The 18780-nt window shown below is 45.7% G+C and overlaps 1 protein-coding gene across 1 annotated transcript in view; it reads right to left on the reverse strand.

Moving 5' to 3' along the window:
- LOC124778903 (glutathione hydrolase 1 proenzyme-like) overlaps positions 1 to 18780 on the reverse strand; it is a 125067-nt gene that overhangs the window by 66409 nt on the left and 39878 nt on the right. The window contains exon 3 of the mRNA XM_047253674.1: positions 5718 to 5935. Coding sequence (XP_047109630.1) covers positions 5718 to 5935 — 218 coding nt within the window. The remainder of the gene's footprint in view (positions 1 to 5717; positions 5936 to 18780) is intronic.

An 18780-nucleotide genomic window follows, 5' to 3' on the forward strand; every position in this document is an offset into this window, starting at 1 on the left:
GGTGCTCCACCGCACTTCCATCATGATGTTCGGCATTTCTTAAACAGGAGATTGGAAAACCGATGGATCGGTCGTGGTGGAGATCATGATCAGCAATTCATGTCATGGCCTCCACGCTCTCCCGACTTAACCCCATGCGATTTCTTTCTGTGGGGTTATGTGAAACATTCAGTGTTTAAACCTCCTCTACCAAGAAACGTGCCAGAACTGCGAGCTCGCATCAACGATGCTTTCGAACTCATTGATGGGGACATGCTGCGCCGAGTGTGGGAGGAACTTGATTATCGGCTTGATGTCTGCCGAATCACTAAAGGAGCACATATCGAACATTTGTGAATTCCTAAAGAACTTTTTGAGTTTTTGTATGTGTGTGCAAAGCATTGTGAAAATATCTCAAATAATAAAGTTATTGTAGAGCTGTGAAATCGCTTCAATCATTTGTAATAACCCTGTACTAATGTACAAATGCTGTGAATATGAGCATCATATCTATAGTCGTTCAAGGTGTTCTGTTTTTTCTGGACATGATTTTAGTTTTCCTGGCACACTGTACAACCCGTCAGGCCTGACGGGCACAATGCAAAAACACACACACATATAAAGCTTGTATAAGATAATTTACAATAATGACATCGGACAAAAGAACGTGCCAGTCTCTTCCGCAGGAGATATTAGGCTAATACCGTGTAGCACATCCGCTAACCGTGAAAATGGCCTCATATGGTAAGGAAGAGAGTCCATAGGTTTGTTCAGGTTGCTGTATCCTCCTGAAACCGCTCATTAATGATTACATTACGTATAGTTACGAAACTACAGGGATGTTGATTGCGTTTCTTCACCCAATTCCGCAAGTAGTTCAAGACATTATGTATGGGATTTAGAGCGGATGATTTAGCGGGACCGTCGGGGTGCCGCAGTGCCTAAATTCATGTCAGACCAGAGACGTACGCTTTCTGCACTGTCAAGACGGCTATTGTCATTCCGAAATACATCAATGTTTAAAGCATATGCATCACGAACGTATGGAATAAAGGGTAACACTTGCTCACCCAGAATACTGAAATAAACACCCTGGTTCCTGTTCTCGTTAACTCGAATGAATGGGGCCAAGTGATGATATGAATGACACTCCAAAAACATCACAGAACCACCTTCGGCCTGAACTATACCTTTCAGACATAGCAGGTTAAACGCCTATTGGTCCGTCGCTGCATTTGACGCGTAATATCATTAGGAAAGAGGCGAAATCGCGACTCATCAGACCAAACTTCACGAATCTACTGAGTTGTGTGATGGCTGGTTCACTGAAGACTTGCAGCTTTACACGTCGTTACAATTTAAACGACTCCAAATGTCCAATGTATGTAGCTCCCCTCGTACCGTTCACTCGGGAACTGGTTGCGATGGAACTGTATTCACTAACGGAAGAAATTGTTGTTTGATTTGAAACGTTTTGTCTCTGACAGAGACATGTGGGTTCGCGAGGTGGCAGGGGGCGGGCTGGAAACTGGAGTACTCTGTTTATATTCACTACCGGATTCTTGTACACTTCTAGAAGTGATTTCCCGTGATTTGGGCTATGCGTTTCATTTAACCGATTGTAGTTTTACGCAGTTGATGGCAATAAGACAGTACTACGACTTTAGCAATTGCTGTAAAACTTTGATTGTCACAGAAAGTTTAGAGTTTACCTCCTTTTCCCCCTTACTCTCCCCACTGCGCCTGGATAAATTTTTGCAAACGCCCATTTTTTATTTTATTTTGTGCGTCCAGTTCGTTAGCACCGAATTGAGGAGCAAATCTCCATTGTTATGGAAAGAGTCAGTACACGAGACCGATGTGAGACACTTTAATAATCGGTAAGATAAAAATTACATGAATCGCTCGCAGATGAGAAGCTGTTGAGTAAAGACTCTTCAAGTTGAGTTGGCAGTTGATGGTTGGAGAGACGACATCACATTTACAGATATTCTGCGTAAACGAGTTATGTTGTCCACTGATGCATCGTATATATGGAACGTGATAATCCCTTCAGCATCAACTAAGGCCTGAAGATCGCGCATTGAAGCGCAGAAACTGGTAGCAACACAATAAATAAGATCATAAGGAGAGCCGTAGGCGTTTCATTTTCTTACAATATTCTCATTCATTCTGTAAATATGTCCGTAGAACTTTAATTTCCTCTTTCTAATTGTAGCTGTCATTGTTTCTACGGTTTTGTGTAGATTTTCATTTCTCCTCTTCGCTCGGTTATTAGATTTGTTCTTTCATGGCCATAAATTTTTTCTGATTGTTTTCCTTTCTTTCTTCTCATCTTTTCTTTTCTTTTCTTCTTATTCACCTCTTTTATTCACGGTCAGGTATTTAGACCAGTAAAGTGCTTCCGGTTTAATTTCTATTGTGCAGTGTTTAATTTTTTCCTGGAATGAAACTGATCTTTTATTATATTGGTTTTGGGTGATTTGTATGCTAATTCCATTTTCTTCGATCTTCCCTTACCTGTGGTGTTATCTAATCCATTTAATTGTACCCATTCTCCCAGATACTTTATTTTATCGACTCTTTTGATGTTTCCGTTTTGGATTTGTAAACATTTTTCTCTGTTGTGTCTGTGTTCAGTGTATTCTGTTTTCTTATATAAGATATTAGTAATCCGGTTTTAGCTGCAATTTCGTGAAGTGTTTCTATCGTTATCTTTGCATCTGTTTTATCCTAAGAAATTACTGCAATATAGCCAGCAAAAGCGAGCCATTTCACCTCAAATCTTCCTCTTCCTTGTCCTGGATGGATTCCTTCGCTGTTTTTCTCCGTAGCTCTTTATCCCAGTCTCTCACGACTTTATCTAAGACCAGACTGAAGAGAATTAGTGAGAGCACATCGCCCTGCCGAACACCTATGCTAATTCCGAAGGTTTCAGAAACTTCCCCTCGAAATTTAGCTTTTCAAGTTGTGTCTTTGAGTGGCCGTTCAACTAGTTGTCTTGTGGTTTTGTCGACAGCTGTTTCTTCCAGTGTTAGGAATATTGTCTGTCTATCTACAGAATCGTAGGCTTTTTTGAAATCAATGAATGTAACGACAGTGTAGAGGTTCTGATCCTGAGGACAGTTTTGAAGTTAAAACTTGCTCTGGACACGATATTTCTAAGCCCCTCTTGGTACTCGCCAGTTGTGTGTTCTGTTTGACCTTCTTATTCAGCAGAGCTTTGGATATATGTCTCGGTAATTGCTGGTGTCTATTCTGTCACCTTCCTTATCTAGCGGATCGATTATGGCTTGTTTCCAGGCGTCCCGTATTCTTTTTTCAGCAATCTTTAATAACGTCATCAATGGTTTCAGCTTCCCGCTTCACTCCCAGATTCCACATCTCAGCTTATGTCCCGTCTTCACCTGGCGTTCTGTTGTTTGTCAGTGGCCAATGTGTTGTTCAATTTGATGCTATGACAGAGGTTCTGAAGGTATGTTTTCTTTTCGAGGTTGTCTGAAAATTAGTCGTTATGTTGGTTTCTCGCAGTTTAGAAGATGTTTGAAGTATTTAGCTAGTAACTCACAATTACCTGCATTGTTGGTAATCAGTTTGCCTGTTGAATTTTTGAAGTGTAGGTTCATGGGCTTGTAACCTCCTATTTCATCTTTAAAAAGTTTTTAGAAATCCCTAGTGTTGTTCTGTCTGAAATTTGTATCTACACTCCTGGAAATTGAAATAAGAACACCGTGAATTCATTGTCCCAGGAAGGGGAAACTTTATTGACACATTCCTGGGGTCAGATACATCTCATGATCACACTGACGGATCCACAGGCACATAGACACAGGCAACAGAGCATGCAAAATGTCGGCACTAGTACAGTGTATATCCACCTTTCGCAGCAATGCAGGCTGCTATTCTCCCATGGAGACGATCGTAGAGATGCTGGATGTAGTCCTGTGGAACGGCTTGCCATGCCATTTCCACCTGGCGCCTCAGTTGGACCAGCGTTCGTGCTGGACGTGCAGACCGCGTGAGACGACGCTTCATCCAGTCCCAAACATGCTCAATGGGGGACAGATCCGGAGATCTTGCTCGCCAGGGTAGTTGACTTACACCTTCTAGAGCACGTTGGGTGGCACGGGATACATGCGGACGTGCATTGTCCTGTTGGAACAGCAAGTTCCCTTGCCGGTCTAGGAATGGTAGAACGATGGGTTCGATGACGGTTTGGATGTACCGTGCACTATTCAGTGTCCCCTCGACGATCACCAGTGGTGTACGGCCAGTGTAGGAGATCGCTCCCCACACCATGATGCCGGGTGTTGGCCCTGTGTGCCTCGGTCGTATGCAGTCCTGATTGTGGCGCTCACCTGCACGGCGCCAAACACGCATACGACCATCATTGGCACCAAGGCAGAAGCGACTCTCATTCGTCCCTCCATTCACGCCTGTCGCGACACCACTGGAGGCGGGCTGCACGATGTTGGGGCGTGAGCGGAAGACGGCCTAACGGTGTGCGGGACCGTAGCCCAGCTTCATGGAGACGGTTGCGAATGGTCCTCGCCGATACCCCAGGAGCAACAGTGTCCCTAATTTGCTGGGAAGTGGCGGTGCGGTCCCCTACGGCACTGCGTAGGATCCTACGGTCTTGGCGTGCATCCGTGCGTCGCTGCGGTCCGGTCCCAGGTCGACGGGCACGTGCACCTTCCGCCGACCACTGGCGACAACATCGATGTACTGTGGAGACCTCACGCCCCACGTGTTGAGCAATTCGGCGGTACGTCCACCCGGCCTCCCGCATGCCCACTACACGCCCTCGCTCAAAGTCCGTCAACTGCACATACGGTTCACGTCCACGCTGTCGTGGCATGCTACCAGTGTTAAAGACTGCGATGGAGCTCCGTATGCCACGGCAAACTGGCTGACACTGACGGCGGCGGTGCACAAATGCTGCGCAGCTAGCGCCATTCGACGGCCAACACCGCGGTTCCTGGTGTGTCCGCTGTGCCGTGCGTGTGATCATTGCTTGTACAGCCCTCTCGCAGTGTCCGGAGCAAGTATGGTGGGTCTGACACACCGGTGTCAATGTGTTCTTTTTTCCATTTCCAGGAGTGTATTTACACTAATAATTTTTTCTAATATTACCGTTTCTCCGTTGGAATAATTTTTGATGTCTGTTTTCTGATTTCAGTGAATGTGTTCCAGTCTCTTTCCTTTTGGCAACAGCTCCATTTTCTCCCAGCAGTTAGCTTATGCTCTATCGCTTCCCACCTGTCTTATTCCACTACCCATGTTTCCTTCTCCTTCAAGGTTGTTCTAGTTCTTTCACCGTCTCTATCATTGCTTCTCTGATTTCATTCCTATTTCCCATCTTCTTTGAGTGAAGCTGTTTAAAGTATTCGTTCCTTTTGTCTGACAGAAATTTTGTGTCAGTTCTATGGACTTTTTTGGGTTTGGTCTTTTATTTTGAAATTTGCTATGATTTCTCTTAAAAAGTGGTCAGAATCATCTAAGCCTAGACCTCTTCTGACCCATAGATTCATGATTTCTCTCTGGTTTTGTTTGGTTTTACATAAAAAATAAGAAACTTTTCTAAATACATGTCAAACTGCACATGACTACGTAGAAAGAAGGATTTTTGCAAATGATAGGTGTTATGTCAATGTTTTGGCAGACCTTACGAGCTTGTAAATGTGTATTAATTGTTAGAACTTAAGCTACTGTGAAGTTCGTTAAAAAAATCAGCTCACCTCTTTTACTGCGTCTCCCAAGTTGTAAACTGGAGTTATAAAATCCACTTGGAACTGCTGGCAGTGCGTTGAGAGTCTCGACCTTTTTGGTTTTTGCGGTGTATATGAGCATTACAAAGCCACCCCCCAGGCCGGTAATGTGTGGGTGGACCACAGCCTGGCACAACATGGTGGTCACGGCAGAGTCCACCGCCGAACCGCCTTTAGATAGTATTAACCTGTAGCACACATAAAACGGAATTGTAAGTAAACAGATCCAAAATAGTTTTTTTTTTAAAAAAAAAGGTTGTGAGACAAGATGGCCTTTAAATATGAACATTTTAGGTTAGGCTTTACCGTGACTGTTATTGACATTAAACGAAACAACAAGTTAACTGTTACCAGTCACTGTTTATTTGTCTCCACGACGCGTTTCAAAGGTTTAAACCTCCATTGTCAGCTGGATTCACATTTGTTTGTATGACATATGTGTGTGTGTGTGTGTTGTGTTACGATTTTTTTGAGGAACTTCTGGCACTGCCTAGTGGAGAAACGAAACATTATTTTAGAAATAGTGTTTCGTTTCTCCATTAGGCAGTGTCACAACTTCCTCCAAAAAATCGTAACACAACACACACACAAATGTCGTGAGACAAAGTTCTCGCAAAGCGTCGTGCAAATAGTGAAAAAGACGTAACTGGAGCAATGTTCTACCGTTTAAAACATGAAAGATGTTTCTGCTAAAGTCGTCTTGTGGCTACATTAAGATTTTTAGCAACAGGCGAAAGCTACTCCAGCTTGCAATATAGTACTGAATCTCACAGTGTACCATTTTACGTATTATTCCAGAAATACGTGAACCACTACATAAATCACATAATGAGGAATTTATGAAGGTTAGGTTATTAAGAGTACAAATAAATACATTTATTTCATTTATGTACAGTTTTAATACATTTAGCTTTTCACCGCTCTGTCTCCTTTCACGTCCTTTCTTTTTACACAGAAGCGCCTAAGGAACATATTCAAATACAGAGATATGTAAACAGGCAGAATACGGCACTGCGGTCGGCGACGCCTATACAGGGTGTTACAAAAAGGTACGGCCAAACTTTCAGGAAAGATTCCTCACACACAAAGAAAGAAAATTGTTATGTGGACATGTGTCCGGAAACGCTTACTTTCCATGTTAGAGCTCATTTTATTACTTCTCTTCAAATCACATTAATCATGGAATGGAAACACACAGCAACAGAACGTACCAGCGTGACTTCAAACACTTTGTTACAGGAAATGTTCAAAATGTCCTCCGTTAGCGAGGATACATGCATCCACCCTCCGTCGCATGGAATCCCTGATGCGCTGATGCAGCCCTGGAGAATGGCGTATTGTATCACAGCTGTCCACAATACGAGCACGAAGAGTCTCTACATTTGGTACCGGGTTTGCGTTGACAAGAGCTTTCAAATGCCCCCATAAATGAAAGTCAAGAGGGTTGAGGTCAGGAGCGCGTGAAGCCATGGAATTGGTCCGCCTCTACCAATCCATCGGTTACCGAATCTGTTGTTGAGAAGCGTACGAACACTTCGACTGAAATGTGCAGGAGCTCCATCGTGCATGAACCACATGTTGTGTCGTACTTGTAAAGGCACATGTTCTAGCAGCTCAGGTAGAGTATCCCGTATGAAATCATGATAACGTGCTTCATTGAGCGTAGGTGGAAGAACATGGGGCCCAATCAAGACATCACCAACAATGCCTGCACAAACGTTCACAGAAAATCTGTGTTGATGACGTGATTGCACAATTGCATGCGGATTCTCGTCAGCCCACACATGTTGATTGCGAAAATTTACAATTTGATCATCAGAATCGAGGAAGTACAGTACATACTGACAAAACTAAAATGAGCTCTAACGCAGAATTTAAGCGTTTCCGGACACATGTACACATAACATCTTTTCTTTATTTGTGTGTGAGGAATGTTTCCTGAAAGTTTGGCCCTACCTTTTTGTAACACCCTGTATGAGGCAACAAGTGTCTAGCGCAGTTGTTAGATCGGTTACTGCTGCTACAGTGGCAGATTGTCAATATTTAAGTGAATGTGAGTTTGAACATGGTGTTATAGTCGGCGCACGAACGATGGGACACAGCATCCCCGAGATAGCGATGAAGTGTGGGTTTTCCTGTACGACCACTTGACGAGTATACCGTGAACATCAGGAATCCAGAAAAATATCATATCTTCGACATCGCTGCGGCCGGAAAAAAACCTGTAAGGACGGAACCAACGACGATTGAAGAAAATCGTCCAACGTGACAGAATTGCAACCCTTCTGCAGATTGCTGCAGATTTCAATGCTGGGTCATCAACAAGTGTCAGCGTGCGAACCATTCAACGAAACATCATCGATATGGGCTTAATGACTGCACGACACAGAGCTTTTTACCTCGCCTGGGCCCGTCAACACCGACATTGGACTGTTGATGACTGAAAAAATGTCGGACGAGTCTCGTTTCAGATTTTATGGAGCGGATGAACCCGTGCAGGTATGGAAACAACCTCGTGAATCCATGGACCCTGCATGTCAGCAAGGGACTGTTCAAGCTGGTGTAGGCTCTGTAATGGTGTGAGGCGTGTGCAGTTGGAGTGATATGGGACCCCTGATACGTCTAGATACGACTCTGACAGGTGACACGTTCATAAACAGCCTATCTGAACATCTGCATCCATTCATGTCCATTGTGCATCTCGACGGACTTGGGCAACTGCAGCAGGACAATGCGACACCCCACACGTCCAGAATTGCTACAGAGTGACTCCAGGAACACTCTTCTGAATTTAAACACTTCCGCTGGCCACCATATTCTCCACACATGACACTATTGAGCATATCTGAGATGCAACGTGATGTTCAGAAGAAATATCCACCCTCTCGTACTCTTACGGCTTTATGGACAGCCCTGCAGGATTCATGTTGTTAACTCCCTCCAGCGCTACTTCTGACAATTCCCTCCAGCGCTTCTTCAGACATTAGTCGAATCCATTCCACGCCATTTTGCGGCACTTCTGCGTGCTAGCGGGGGTCCTACATGGTATTAGGCAGGGAACCAGTTTCTTTGGCTCTTCAGTGTATGTTACCGTAACATCCACAATGCAGCAACTTCGAATGCACCTGACGGCTGCGGTTATTTCTTTGTAAGATACCCACCGCTTATTGCGGTCTTTGTCGTCAGCATGGTTTGTGTCATGAAGATTTTCGTATTGTTCAAACTTTGCAATGATCACTGTATTGGTAGGCACGCAGCAAACAGACTTCGTTTTAGTTTTTTATAGTTTCCATGCACTAAAGCAAGCAAAGTGACATGTAAACAATGGTCCTGGCTCTAACTTTTATGAGATATCTTCGCCAAAGCTACCCTACTACGCTGTCAAAGTTTTGACCAGACGACTTTGAAAAAGTATTTGTCGTTGGCCACGAACAGTACGTTGCTGACGTCGCACACACGTGCGCCCACGCTTGCATTTCTCGATGGCCACAGTCCACTGATCGTTGACATTGCAGACACCGTATCGGCGCGGTATGCGGATCCTTCACACGGCGCACCCGAGACGTCGATTTTGACCAGGAAGTCGCTCGTGTAAAACAGACTTAACTACACTTCCTGAGCTGCCCAACGAAGTCATACGTGAGACTAGTTGACAAATATTTGCGCGAGAATCTGGAGACCATGCACGTTCGCGCTGGCCGGGTCGCCCAGCTACACCACTGGCCATTAAAATTGCTACACCACGAAGATGACGTGCTACAGACGTGAGATTTAAGCGATAGGAAGAAGATGCTGTGATATGCAAATGATTAGCTTTTCAGAGCATTCACACAAGGTTGGCGCCGGTGGCGACACCTACAACGCGCTCACATGAGGATAGTTTCCCTCCGATTTCTCACGCACAAGCAGGTGACCGGCGTTGCCTGGTGAAACGTTGTTGTGATACCTCGTGTAAGGAGGAGAAATGGGTACCATCACGTTTCCGCCTTTGATAAATGTCGGATTGTAGCCTATCGCGATTGCGGTTTATCGTATCGCGACATTGCTGCTCGCGTTGGTCGAGATTCAATGACTGTTAGCAGAACATGGAAACGGTGTATTCAGGAGAGTAATATGAAAACGCCGTGCTGGATCCCAACGGCCTCATATCACCGGCAGTCGAGATGACAGGCATCTTATCCGCATGGTTGTAACGGATCGTGCAGCCACGTCTCGATCCCTGAGTCAGCAGATGGGGACGTTTTCAAGACAACAACCACCCGCACGAACAGTTCGACGACGTTTGCCGCAGCATGGACTATCAGCTCGGAGACCGTGGCTGCGGTTACCCTTGACGCTGCATCACAGACAGGAGCTCCTGCGATGGTGTACTCAACGACGAACCGGGGTGCACGAATAGCAAAACGTCATTTTTTCGGATGAATCTAGGTTCTGTTTACAGCATCATGATGGTCGCGCCTCTACCCTTCATTCGATCCCTGCGAAACCTTACATTTCAGCAGGTATTGTACGGGCCTTTCTGGAGACAGAAGATGTTCGACTGTTGCCCTGGCCAGCACATTCTCCAGATCTCTCACGAACTGAAAACGTCTGGTCATTGGTGGCCGAGCAACTGGCTCGTCGCAATACGCCAGTCACTACTCTTGATGAACTGTGGTATCGTGTTGAAGCTGCATGGGCAGCTGTACCTGTACACGCCATCGAAGCTCTTTTTGACTCAATGCCCAGGCGTATCAAGGCCGTTATTACGGCCAGAGGTGGTTGTTCTGGGTATTGATTTTTCAGGATCTATGCACCCAAATTGCGTGAAAATGTAATCACATGTCAGTTCTAGTATAATATATTTGTCCAATGAATACCCGTCTATCATCTGCATTTGTTCTTGGTGTAGCAATTTTAATGGCCAGTAGTGTATGTTTGCTGCTGCGCGCCTGGGAGCCGGCACGCAGCTGCGATGCAACGAAAATACATACCGCCCCGCCCCCCCCCCCCCCCAGCCTCCTTGCCTCTCCCGGGTAGCCCCTTCCCCCCACCACCCACCCATCACATCCATTCACACTCGCGACGCCCATCATCTCCCCCCCCCCCCCTCCCCCCACCGTCTGCGACAGTAAAGTTGATACATAGTGGGAGGCCGGCATCTAGTCTCGCCTCTTGCGTGAAACAGATGGTTGGTCCTGACAGTTAATGCGCCCAGCTGCAACGTTGCCGAACGTAGAGTCTGGCTCCACTGTCTCTACGCCTCACGTCCTCTAGTGGTAAAAACAAAATATGTGACAATACGCGGGTTGTGACGTAAAATTAAAATGTAGACTTTCACGGCCGGAAATGTCAAGTCCATTATAATTATCCGGGCTGTTATCCCATGGTCGGTTGATGAATTCTGTGTCAATTCCCAACGTTAAAAATGTAATGGAAAGAATAGGGAGGATCTTGACGAAGCGGAATATTCCCGTAATTTACAAGCCCACCAGGAAGATACAGGAATACCTTAAGCCTGTCAAGGACGCTCGCAAACCATTGGAAAAAGCTGGAGTGTATAGGATCCCATGCAGCTGTGGAGATGTTTATGTGGGTACCACTAAAAGAACTGTTTCAAAACGTTTGGAAGAAGACAAGGGCAATTGTAGAAGAGGAGAAACGGAACGATCAGCCGTTGCGGAGCATGCTTTCCAGCCAGGGAACCACCATATTCGTTTAGAGGAGACGCAAGTACTAGCGGCCACAAGCGGATATTACGAAAGGCTCTACAGGGAGGCAATCGAAATCGCCAAACAGCCTAATAATTTCAATCGAAAGGAGGAGGGCGTGAAATTAAACGGTATATGGATGCCGGTGTTGAAGAAGATGTGTACCACCCGTCCACTACTGGGTGACGGCAACGGCGATCGACGGTACTGACGTTTTCAAAACACGTGACGTCAGGCCTCGGCGCGGGAGCGCTCGGACACGGAATTAAGCGGCAGTCAGTAGCGAGCCAGTGTGTGTGTTGGACCTTCCATCAAGCTACAGACCCCCTTGAAGATGTCCTCCGCAGACGGGGACGAAACGTTGGGAATTGACACAGAATTCATCAACCGACCACGGCATAACAGCCCAGATAATTATAATGGACATGACACGTAAAATTATTCATAGTGGCTAGTTCCGACACATAAACTTGAAAAACTGCAACAAAATATTCTGTATCTAATATGCTAAAATATATTACAGTTATTTGTTACGATTTCTCAACATAATTGCCAAATGTTCTGGCAATATTGTAGCTTATTCACACTGTTTGTTTTCATTGTTAAATATTTCGTTATAAACAACATACAAGTGACAGAAGACTCTAGCAACTTGTTAACAGTCATAATGTGACAAAAATAGTGACAATACGATGGATGATCTATCGACGACAGCGTCTCCTTTAAGCTTCCTGACTGCATTGCAGTATGTTGGCTTGTGAAGCACGTATGTCGATGTAGAAGTAGATGATAATTGAGAACACCCACTCACATCGCTAGCAGCATCTGATGGAAAATCGTTACCCCCTGCATTATTCGTATTATTACTGCTCCCTCTGTGCCTTTGAAAAGATCCTCTCTCTTTGTAGCGCCACGAGCTGTTTAGAAATTGACAGATGTTCCTTTCTCTTACAGTGGCTATACAAATGAATTGCATCCTTCTGGAAATCGTTACGGTCCTATACTTAACCTCCGTTTTTCCTGGTGTCTTCGGCTTGGTAGTAAGTCTCGTCGCAATCTGTACTGTACTGTCCTTTCCCTGTCGTTACAACAGGAAATAAGGGCTCCTCGTCTCTTTCCTCTTATTTCTCACCGTACTACCTCACCAAAAACATCAATTCGCAGGCCTGGATGCTTTTATTTCTCCTTGACACTTCACGTGTTTTTCGCGTGGCACTCGTCAAAAAGTGGTTCAAATGGCGCTGAGCAGTATGGGACTTAACTTCCGAGGTCATCAGTCCCCTAGAACTTACAACTACTTAAACCTAACTAATCTAAGGACATCACACACATCCATGCCCGAGGCAGGATTCGAACCTGCGACCGTAGCGGTCTCGCGGTTCCAGACCGTAGCGCCTAGAACCGCACGGCCACACCGGCCGGCGGCACTCATCACACTGGCCATAGTCTGAGATGACACAGCAATGAAAAACACTAAAACGCAAAATAATATTTCGGCCGAAACCAGTTACACTATGAAAATCACTATTGCTTTTAACATATCGACATCTTTATTTTGCAGCGAGGCAATGTTGCCCCTGCTGTGTGCTGAAGCGCCATTTATCATTGACTCGTTCACTGCAGAGATGGGCTCTCTGCTCCCAAAATGATCCAAAGAGGTAAATCCTTCCACAGTGTAAGCGGTCGGTGGCTCGCAAGAAAGAAGCAGCAGCTCTTTAGGTTAAAAAAAAATGGCTCTGAGCGCTATGGGACTTCACTTCCGAGGTCATCAGTCCCCTAGAACTTACAACTACTTAAACCTAACTAATCTAAGGACATCACACACATCCATGCCCGAGGCAGAATTCGAACCTGCGACCGTAGCGGTCTCGCGGTTCCAGACCGTGGCGCCTAGAACCGCACGGCCACACCGGCCGGCGGCACTCATCACACTGGCCATAGTCTGAGATGACACAGCAATGAAAAACACTAAAACGTAAAATAATATTTCGGCCGAAACCAGTTACACTATGAAAATCACTATTGCTTTTAACATATCGACATCTTTATTTTGCAGCGAGGCAATGTTGCCCCTGCTGTGTGCTGAAGCGCCATTTATCATTGACTCGTTCACTGCAGAGATGGGCTCTCTGCTCCCAAAATGATCCAAAGAGGTAAATCCTTCCACAGTGTAAGCGGTCGGTGGCTCGCAAGAAAGAAGCAGCAGCTCTTTAGGTTAAAAAAAAATGGCTCTGAGCGCTATGGGACTTCACTTCTGAGGTCATCAGTCCCCTAGGACTTAGAACCACTTAAACCTCTCTAATCCAACGACACCACACATATCCATGCCCGAGGCAGAATTCGAACCTGCGACCGTAGCGGTCACGCGGTTCCAGACTGTAGCGCCTAGAACCGCATGGCCACCCCGGCCGGCTTTAGGTTCAAAATGTCTCTCCAGTGACATCAGCAAGTGGACCAAGTTTCTGCAGCAGCATCCCACACAACACGAAAAACTAATCAGTATGGCATGGACTGTCGTAGTGAGAAATGCTTCCCAAGGTGCTGAGGAATGCACTGTACACGACATGTATATACGTGTTTACATACGAGGGGGAGTCGGAAGATAAGTTTCCCCTGTCGACTGTGGGCAGAGTTGTGTGATATGGGCGAAAGACGACACGGCAGGTGAACGCGCACGTGCAAGACACCGATACACCACTGGGTAGAGGTCTGCCGCGATCAAGCAGATGGCACTGTCGCAGTGGCTGCGCAAAGCGGAGGCCAGCCGCTCGGTCTTTTCCCGGAGCTGTGGAGAAAAGGTGCGTTTTGGAGTCATGCTCAAAGGCGGAAGTGAGAGCTGTAATCCATTATGAAAGGGCACATGGAGTATCAGGCACAGAAATTGATAACCACCTTGTTGAGGTGTATGGGTCAGGTGTGATGTCGATCCAAATGGTGCGGAGATGGTGCCACCAATTCAGTGATGGACGTCAGCAAGCACAGGACATACCGAGACCTGGAAGGATGCGCACGGCCACTACAGATGCAAATGTCAAGAAGGTGGATAACATGATTAAAGCGAACCGGCATATCACCATCGATGGAGTAGCGGCAGAACTTGGAAGCGGACATGAACAAGCTCACAAGATCATCCACAACATTCTTCGATACAAGAAGCTGTGATCACGATGGGGGCTCCGCCAACTGACCCCGACACACGTGGAACAACGCATGGCGTTCAGCCGGAAACAGCTCGTGCGGTACCATGAATCTGGCAATGACCTTCTGTTTCGGATTGCGACGGTGGATAAAACGTAGGTCCACCATTACACGCCCGAATCGAAGGTTGCATCCATCGAGTGGAAACATCCGTCATCACCTGTCCGAAAGGATTTCAAAAGCACTCCGTCTGCAAGGAAAGTGCTACTCACCGTATTCTGGGACGCCAAAGGAGTTTTGCTGCTGGACTTTCTGGAGGATGCAACCATCAATGCTGCGCGGTACTGTGCCACTCTGCCGAAATTGAAAGAGGTGATTCGGAAAAAGCGGCCTGGCCTTCTCAGATCTGGCGTTCTGCTGTTGGATGACAATGCGACACCACACACGGCGACGCAACGCAGAACGATATTGCAACTCTTGGTTGGGAGCGCCTACACCACCCGCCTTACAGTCCGGATCTCGCAACAAGTGACTTCCATCTGTTTCCTGCTTTGAAGAAGACTCTCGGCGGAAGGTGCTTTGGCAGCAATGCTGACGTCAAACAAGCCGTTCAACGCTTCTTCCGTATGGAACGCCCTAAGTTTTTCCTGGAAGGTTTTTTGAAGCGTATAAAGCGGTATGACGAACGTCTCAATGTTCTTGGAAATTACACTACCGGCCATTAAAATTGCTACACCACGAAGATGACGTGCTACAGATGCGAAATTTTACCGACAGGAAGAAGATGCTGTGATATGTAAATGATTAGCTTTTCAAGGCATTCACACAAGGTTGGCGCCGGTGGCGACACCTACAAAATGCTGACATGAGTAAAGTTTCCAACCGATTTCTCATACACAAATAGGATTTGACCAGCATTGCCTGGTGAAACGTTGTTGTGATGCCTCGTGTAAGGAGGAGAAATGCGTACCATCACGTTTCCGATTTGGATAAAGGTCGGATTGTAGCCTATCGCGATTGCGGTTTATCGTATCGCGACATTGCTGCTCCCGTTGGTCGACATCCAATGACTGTTAGCAGAATATGGAATCGGTGGGTTGAGGAGGGTAATACGGAATGCCGTGCTGGATCCCAACGTCCTCGTATCACTAGCAGTCGAGATGACAGGCATCTTATCCGCATGGCTGTAACGGATCGTGCAGCCACGTCTCGATCCCTTAGTCAACAGATGGGGAAGTTTGATAGACAACAACCATCTGCACGAACAGTTCGACGACGTTTGCAGCAGCATGAACTATCAGCTCGGAGGCCATGGTTGCGGCTACCCTTGACGCTGCATCACAGACAGGAGCGCCTGCGATGGTGTACTCAACGACGAACCTGGGTGCACGAATGGCAAAACGTCATTTCTTTTGATGAATCCAGGTCCTGTTTACAGCATCATGATGGTCGCATCCGTGTTTGGCGACATCGCGGTAAACACACATTGGAAGCGGGTATTCGTCATCGTCATACTGACGTATCACTCGGCGTGACGATATGGGGTGCCATTGGTTACACGTCTCAGTCACCTCTTTTTCGCATTGACGGCACTTTGAACGGTGGACGTTAAATTTCAGATGTGTTACGACCTGTGGCTCTACCCTTCCATTCGATCCCTGCGATCCCCTGGCTCGTCACAATACGCCAGTCACTACTCCTGATGAACTGTGGTATCGTGTTGAAGCTGCATGGGCAGCTGTAGCTGTACACGCCATCCAAGCTCTGTTTGACTCAATGCCCAGGCGTATCAAGGCCGTTATTACAGCCAGAGGTGGTTGTTCTGGGCACTGATTTCTCAGGATCAACGCACCCAAATTGCGTGAAAATGTAAGCACATGTCAGTTCTAGTATAATATATTTGTCCAATGAATACCCGTTTATAATCTGCATTTCTTCTTGGTGTAGCAATTTTAACTGCCGGTAGTGTATGTAGGAAAATAAAGATATGTATTATCTATAATGTCTCATTGTCTTTCTTTTCCTTTCACTCACAACTCTGGCCACAGTCGACAGGGGAAACTTCTTATCCAACTGCCCCACATACTTTGCTGCTGTGAGGAGCTCTGTCTGCCATGGAAAGGTCAGCTCTATCTAATGCTGTAGTAATGCGGGAAAGACTTTTTTGCCTTCTGTTTCTGATCTCGATTTGAAAAGACAACTTGAAAGGAGCTCTTCGCATCTCACTTTGGACCGAGCGAGCTGCAAGGAACTGACTCGCCGGAGAAGGCGAACTTGTTGTCTGCTTACAGCTCTCCTGTTGCTCCTGACTCAGCACAGAACAGTTCACAGGGAGTCTCAGGAGTCACTCCATTCTTTGTGCTCCTCGCTCTGTCATTGTTTCAGTTCGCAGCACTCTTGACCTGTTTACTTGCAGTGCGACCTGATTTCTTCTTAACACAGTGTTCTCAGTTGCAATTTGGTCTGCCATGAACATTGTGTCTGTAGTTTATATGAGATGTCTTAGCTAACTACAGACACTCCGAATAATTGTTGTTGTTGTGGTCTTCAGTCCTGAGACTGGTTTGATGCAGCTCTCCCTGCTACTCTATCCTCTGCAAGCTTCTTCATCTCCCAGTACCTACTGCAACCTACATTCTTCTGAATCTGCTTAGTGTATTCATCTCTTGGTCTTCCCCTACGATTTTTACCCTCCACGATGCCCTCCAATACTAAATTAGTGATCCCTTGATGCCTCAGAACATGTCCTACCAACCGATCCCTTCTTCTGGTCAAGTTGTGCCACAAACTCCTCTTCTCCCCAATCCTATTCAGTACCTCCTCATTAGTTATGTGATCTACCCATCTAATCTTCACCATTCTTCTGTAGCACCACATTTCGAAAGCTTCTATTCTCTTCTTGTCCAAACTATTTACCGTCCATGTTTCACTTCCATACATGGCTACACTCTATATAAATACTTTCAGAAATGACTTCCTGACACTTAAATCTATACTCGATGTTAACAAATTTCTCTTCTTCAGAAACGCTTTCCTTGCCATTGCCAGTCTACATTTTATATCCTCTCTACTTCGACCATCATCGGTTATTTCCTAATCTAATACCCTGAACATCACCCGACTTAATTCGACTACATTCCATTATCCTCGTTTTGCTTTTGTTGATGTTCATCTTATATCCTCCCTTCAAGACACCATCCATTCCGTTCAACTGCTCTTCCAAGTCCTTTGCTGTCTCTGACAGAATTACAATGTCATCGGCGAACCTCAAAGTTTTTATTTCTTCTCCATGGATTTTAATACCTACTCCGAATTTTTCTTTTGTTTCCTTTACTGCTTGTTCAATATACAGATTGAATAACATCGGGGACAGGCTACAACCCTGTCTTACTCCCTTCCCAACCGCTGCTTCCCTTTCATGTCCGTCGACTCTTATAACTGCCATCTGGTTTCTGTACAAATTGTAAATGGCCTTTCGCTCCCTATATTTTACCCCTGCCACCTTTAGAATTTGAAAGAGAGTATTCCAGACAACATTGTCAAAAGCTTTCTCTAAGTCTACAAATGCTAGAAACGTAGGTTTGCCTTACCTTAATCTTTCTTCTAAGGTAAGTCGTAAGGTCAGTATTGCCTCACGTGTTCCAGTATTTCTACGGAATCCAAACTGATCTTCCCCGAGGCCGGCTTCTACTAGTTTTTCCATTCGTCTGTAAAGAATTCGTGTTAGTATTTTGCAGCTGTGGCTTATTAAACTGATTGTCCGGTAATTTTCACATTTGTCAACACCTTCTTTCTTTGGGATTGGAATTATTATATTCTTCTTGAAGTCTGAGGGTATTTCACCTGTTTCATACATTTTGCTCACCAGATGATAGAGTTTTATCAGGACTGGCTCTCCCAAGGCCGTCAGTAGTTCCAATGGAATGTTGTCTACTCCGGGGGCCTTGTTTCGACTCAGGTCTTTCAGTGCTCTGTCAAACTCTTCACGCAGTATCGTATCGCCCATTTCATCTTCATCTACATCCTCTTCCATTTCCATAATATTGTCCTCAAGTACATCGCCCTTGTATAGACCTTCTATATACTCCTTCCACCTTTCTGCTTTCCCTTCTTTGCTTAGAACTGGGTTTCCATCTGAGCTCTTGATGTTCATACAAGTGGTTCTCTTATCTCCAAAGGTCTCTTTAATTTTCCTGTAGGCAGTA

This window comes from Schistocerca piceifrons, chromosome 1 (assembly GCF_021461385.2).
Source record: "Schistocerca piceifrons isolate TAMUIC-IGC-003096 chromosome 1, iqSchPice1.1, whole genome shotgun sequence".
Lineage (NCBI taxonomy): Eukaryota > Metazoa > Arthropoda > Insecta > Orthoptera > Acrididae > Schistocerca > Schistocerca piceifrons.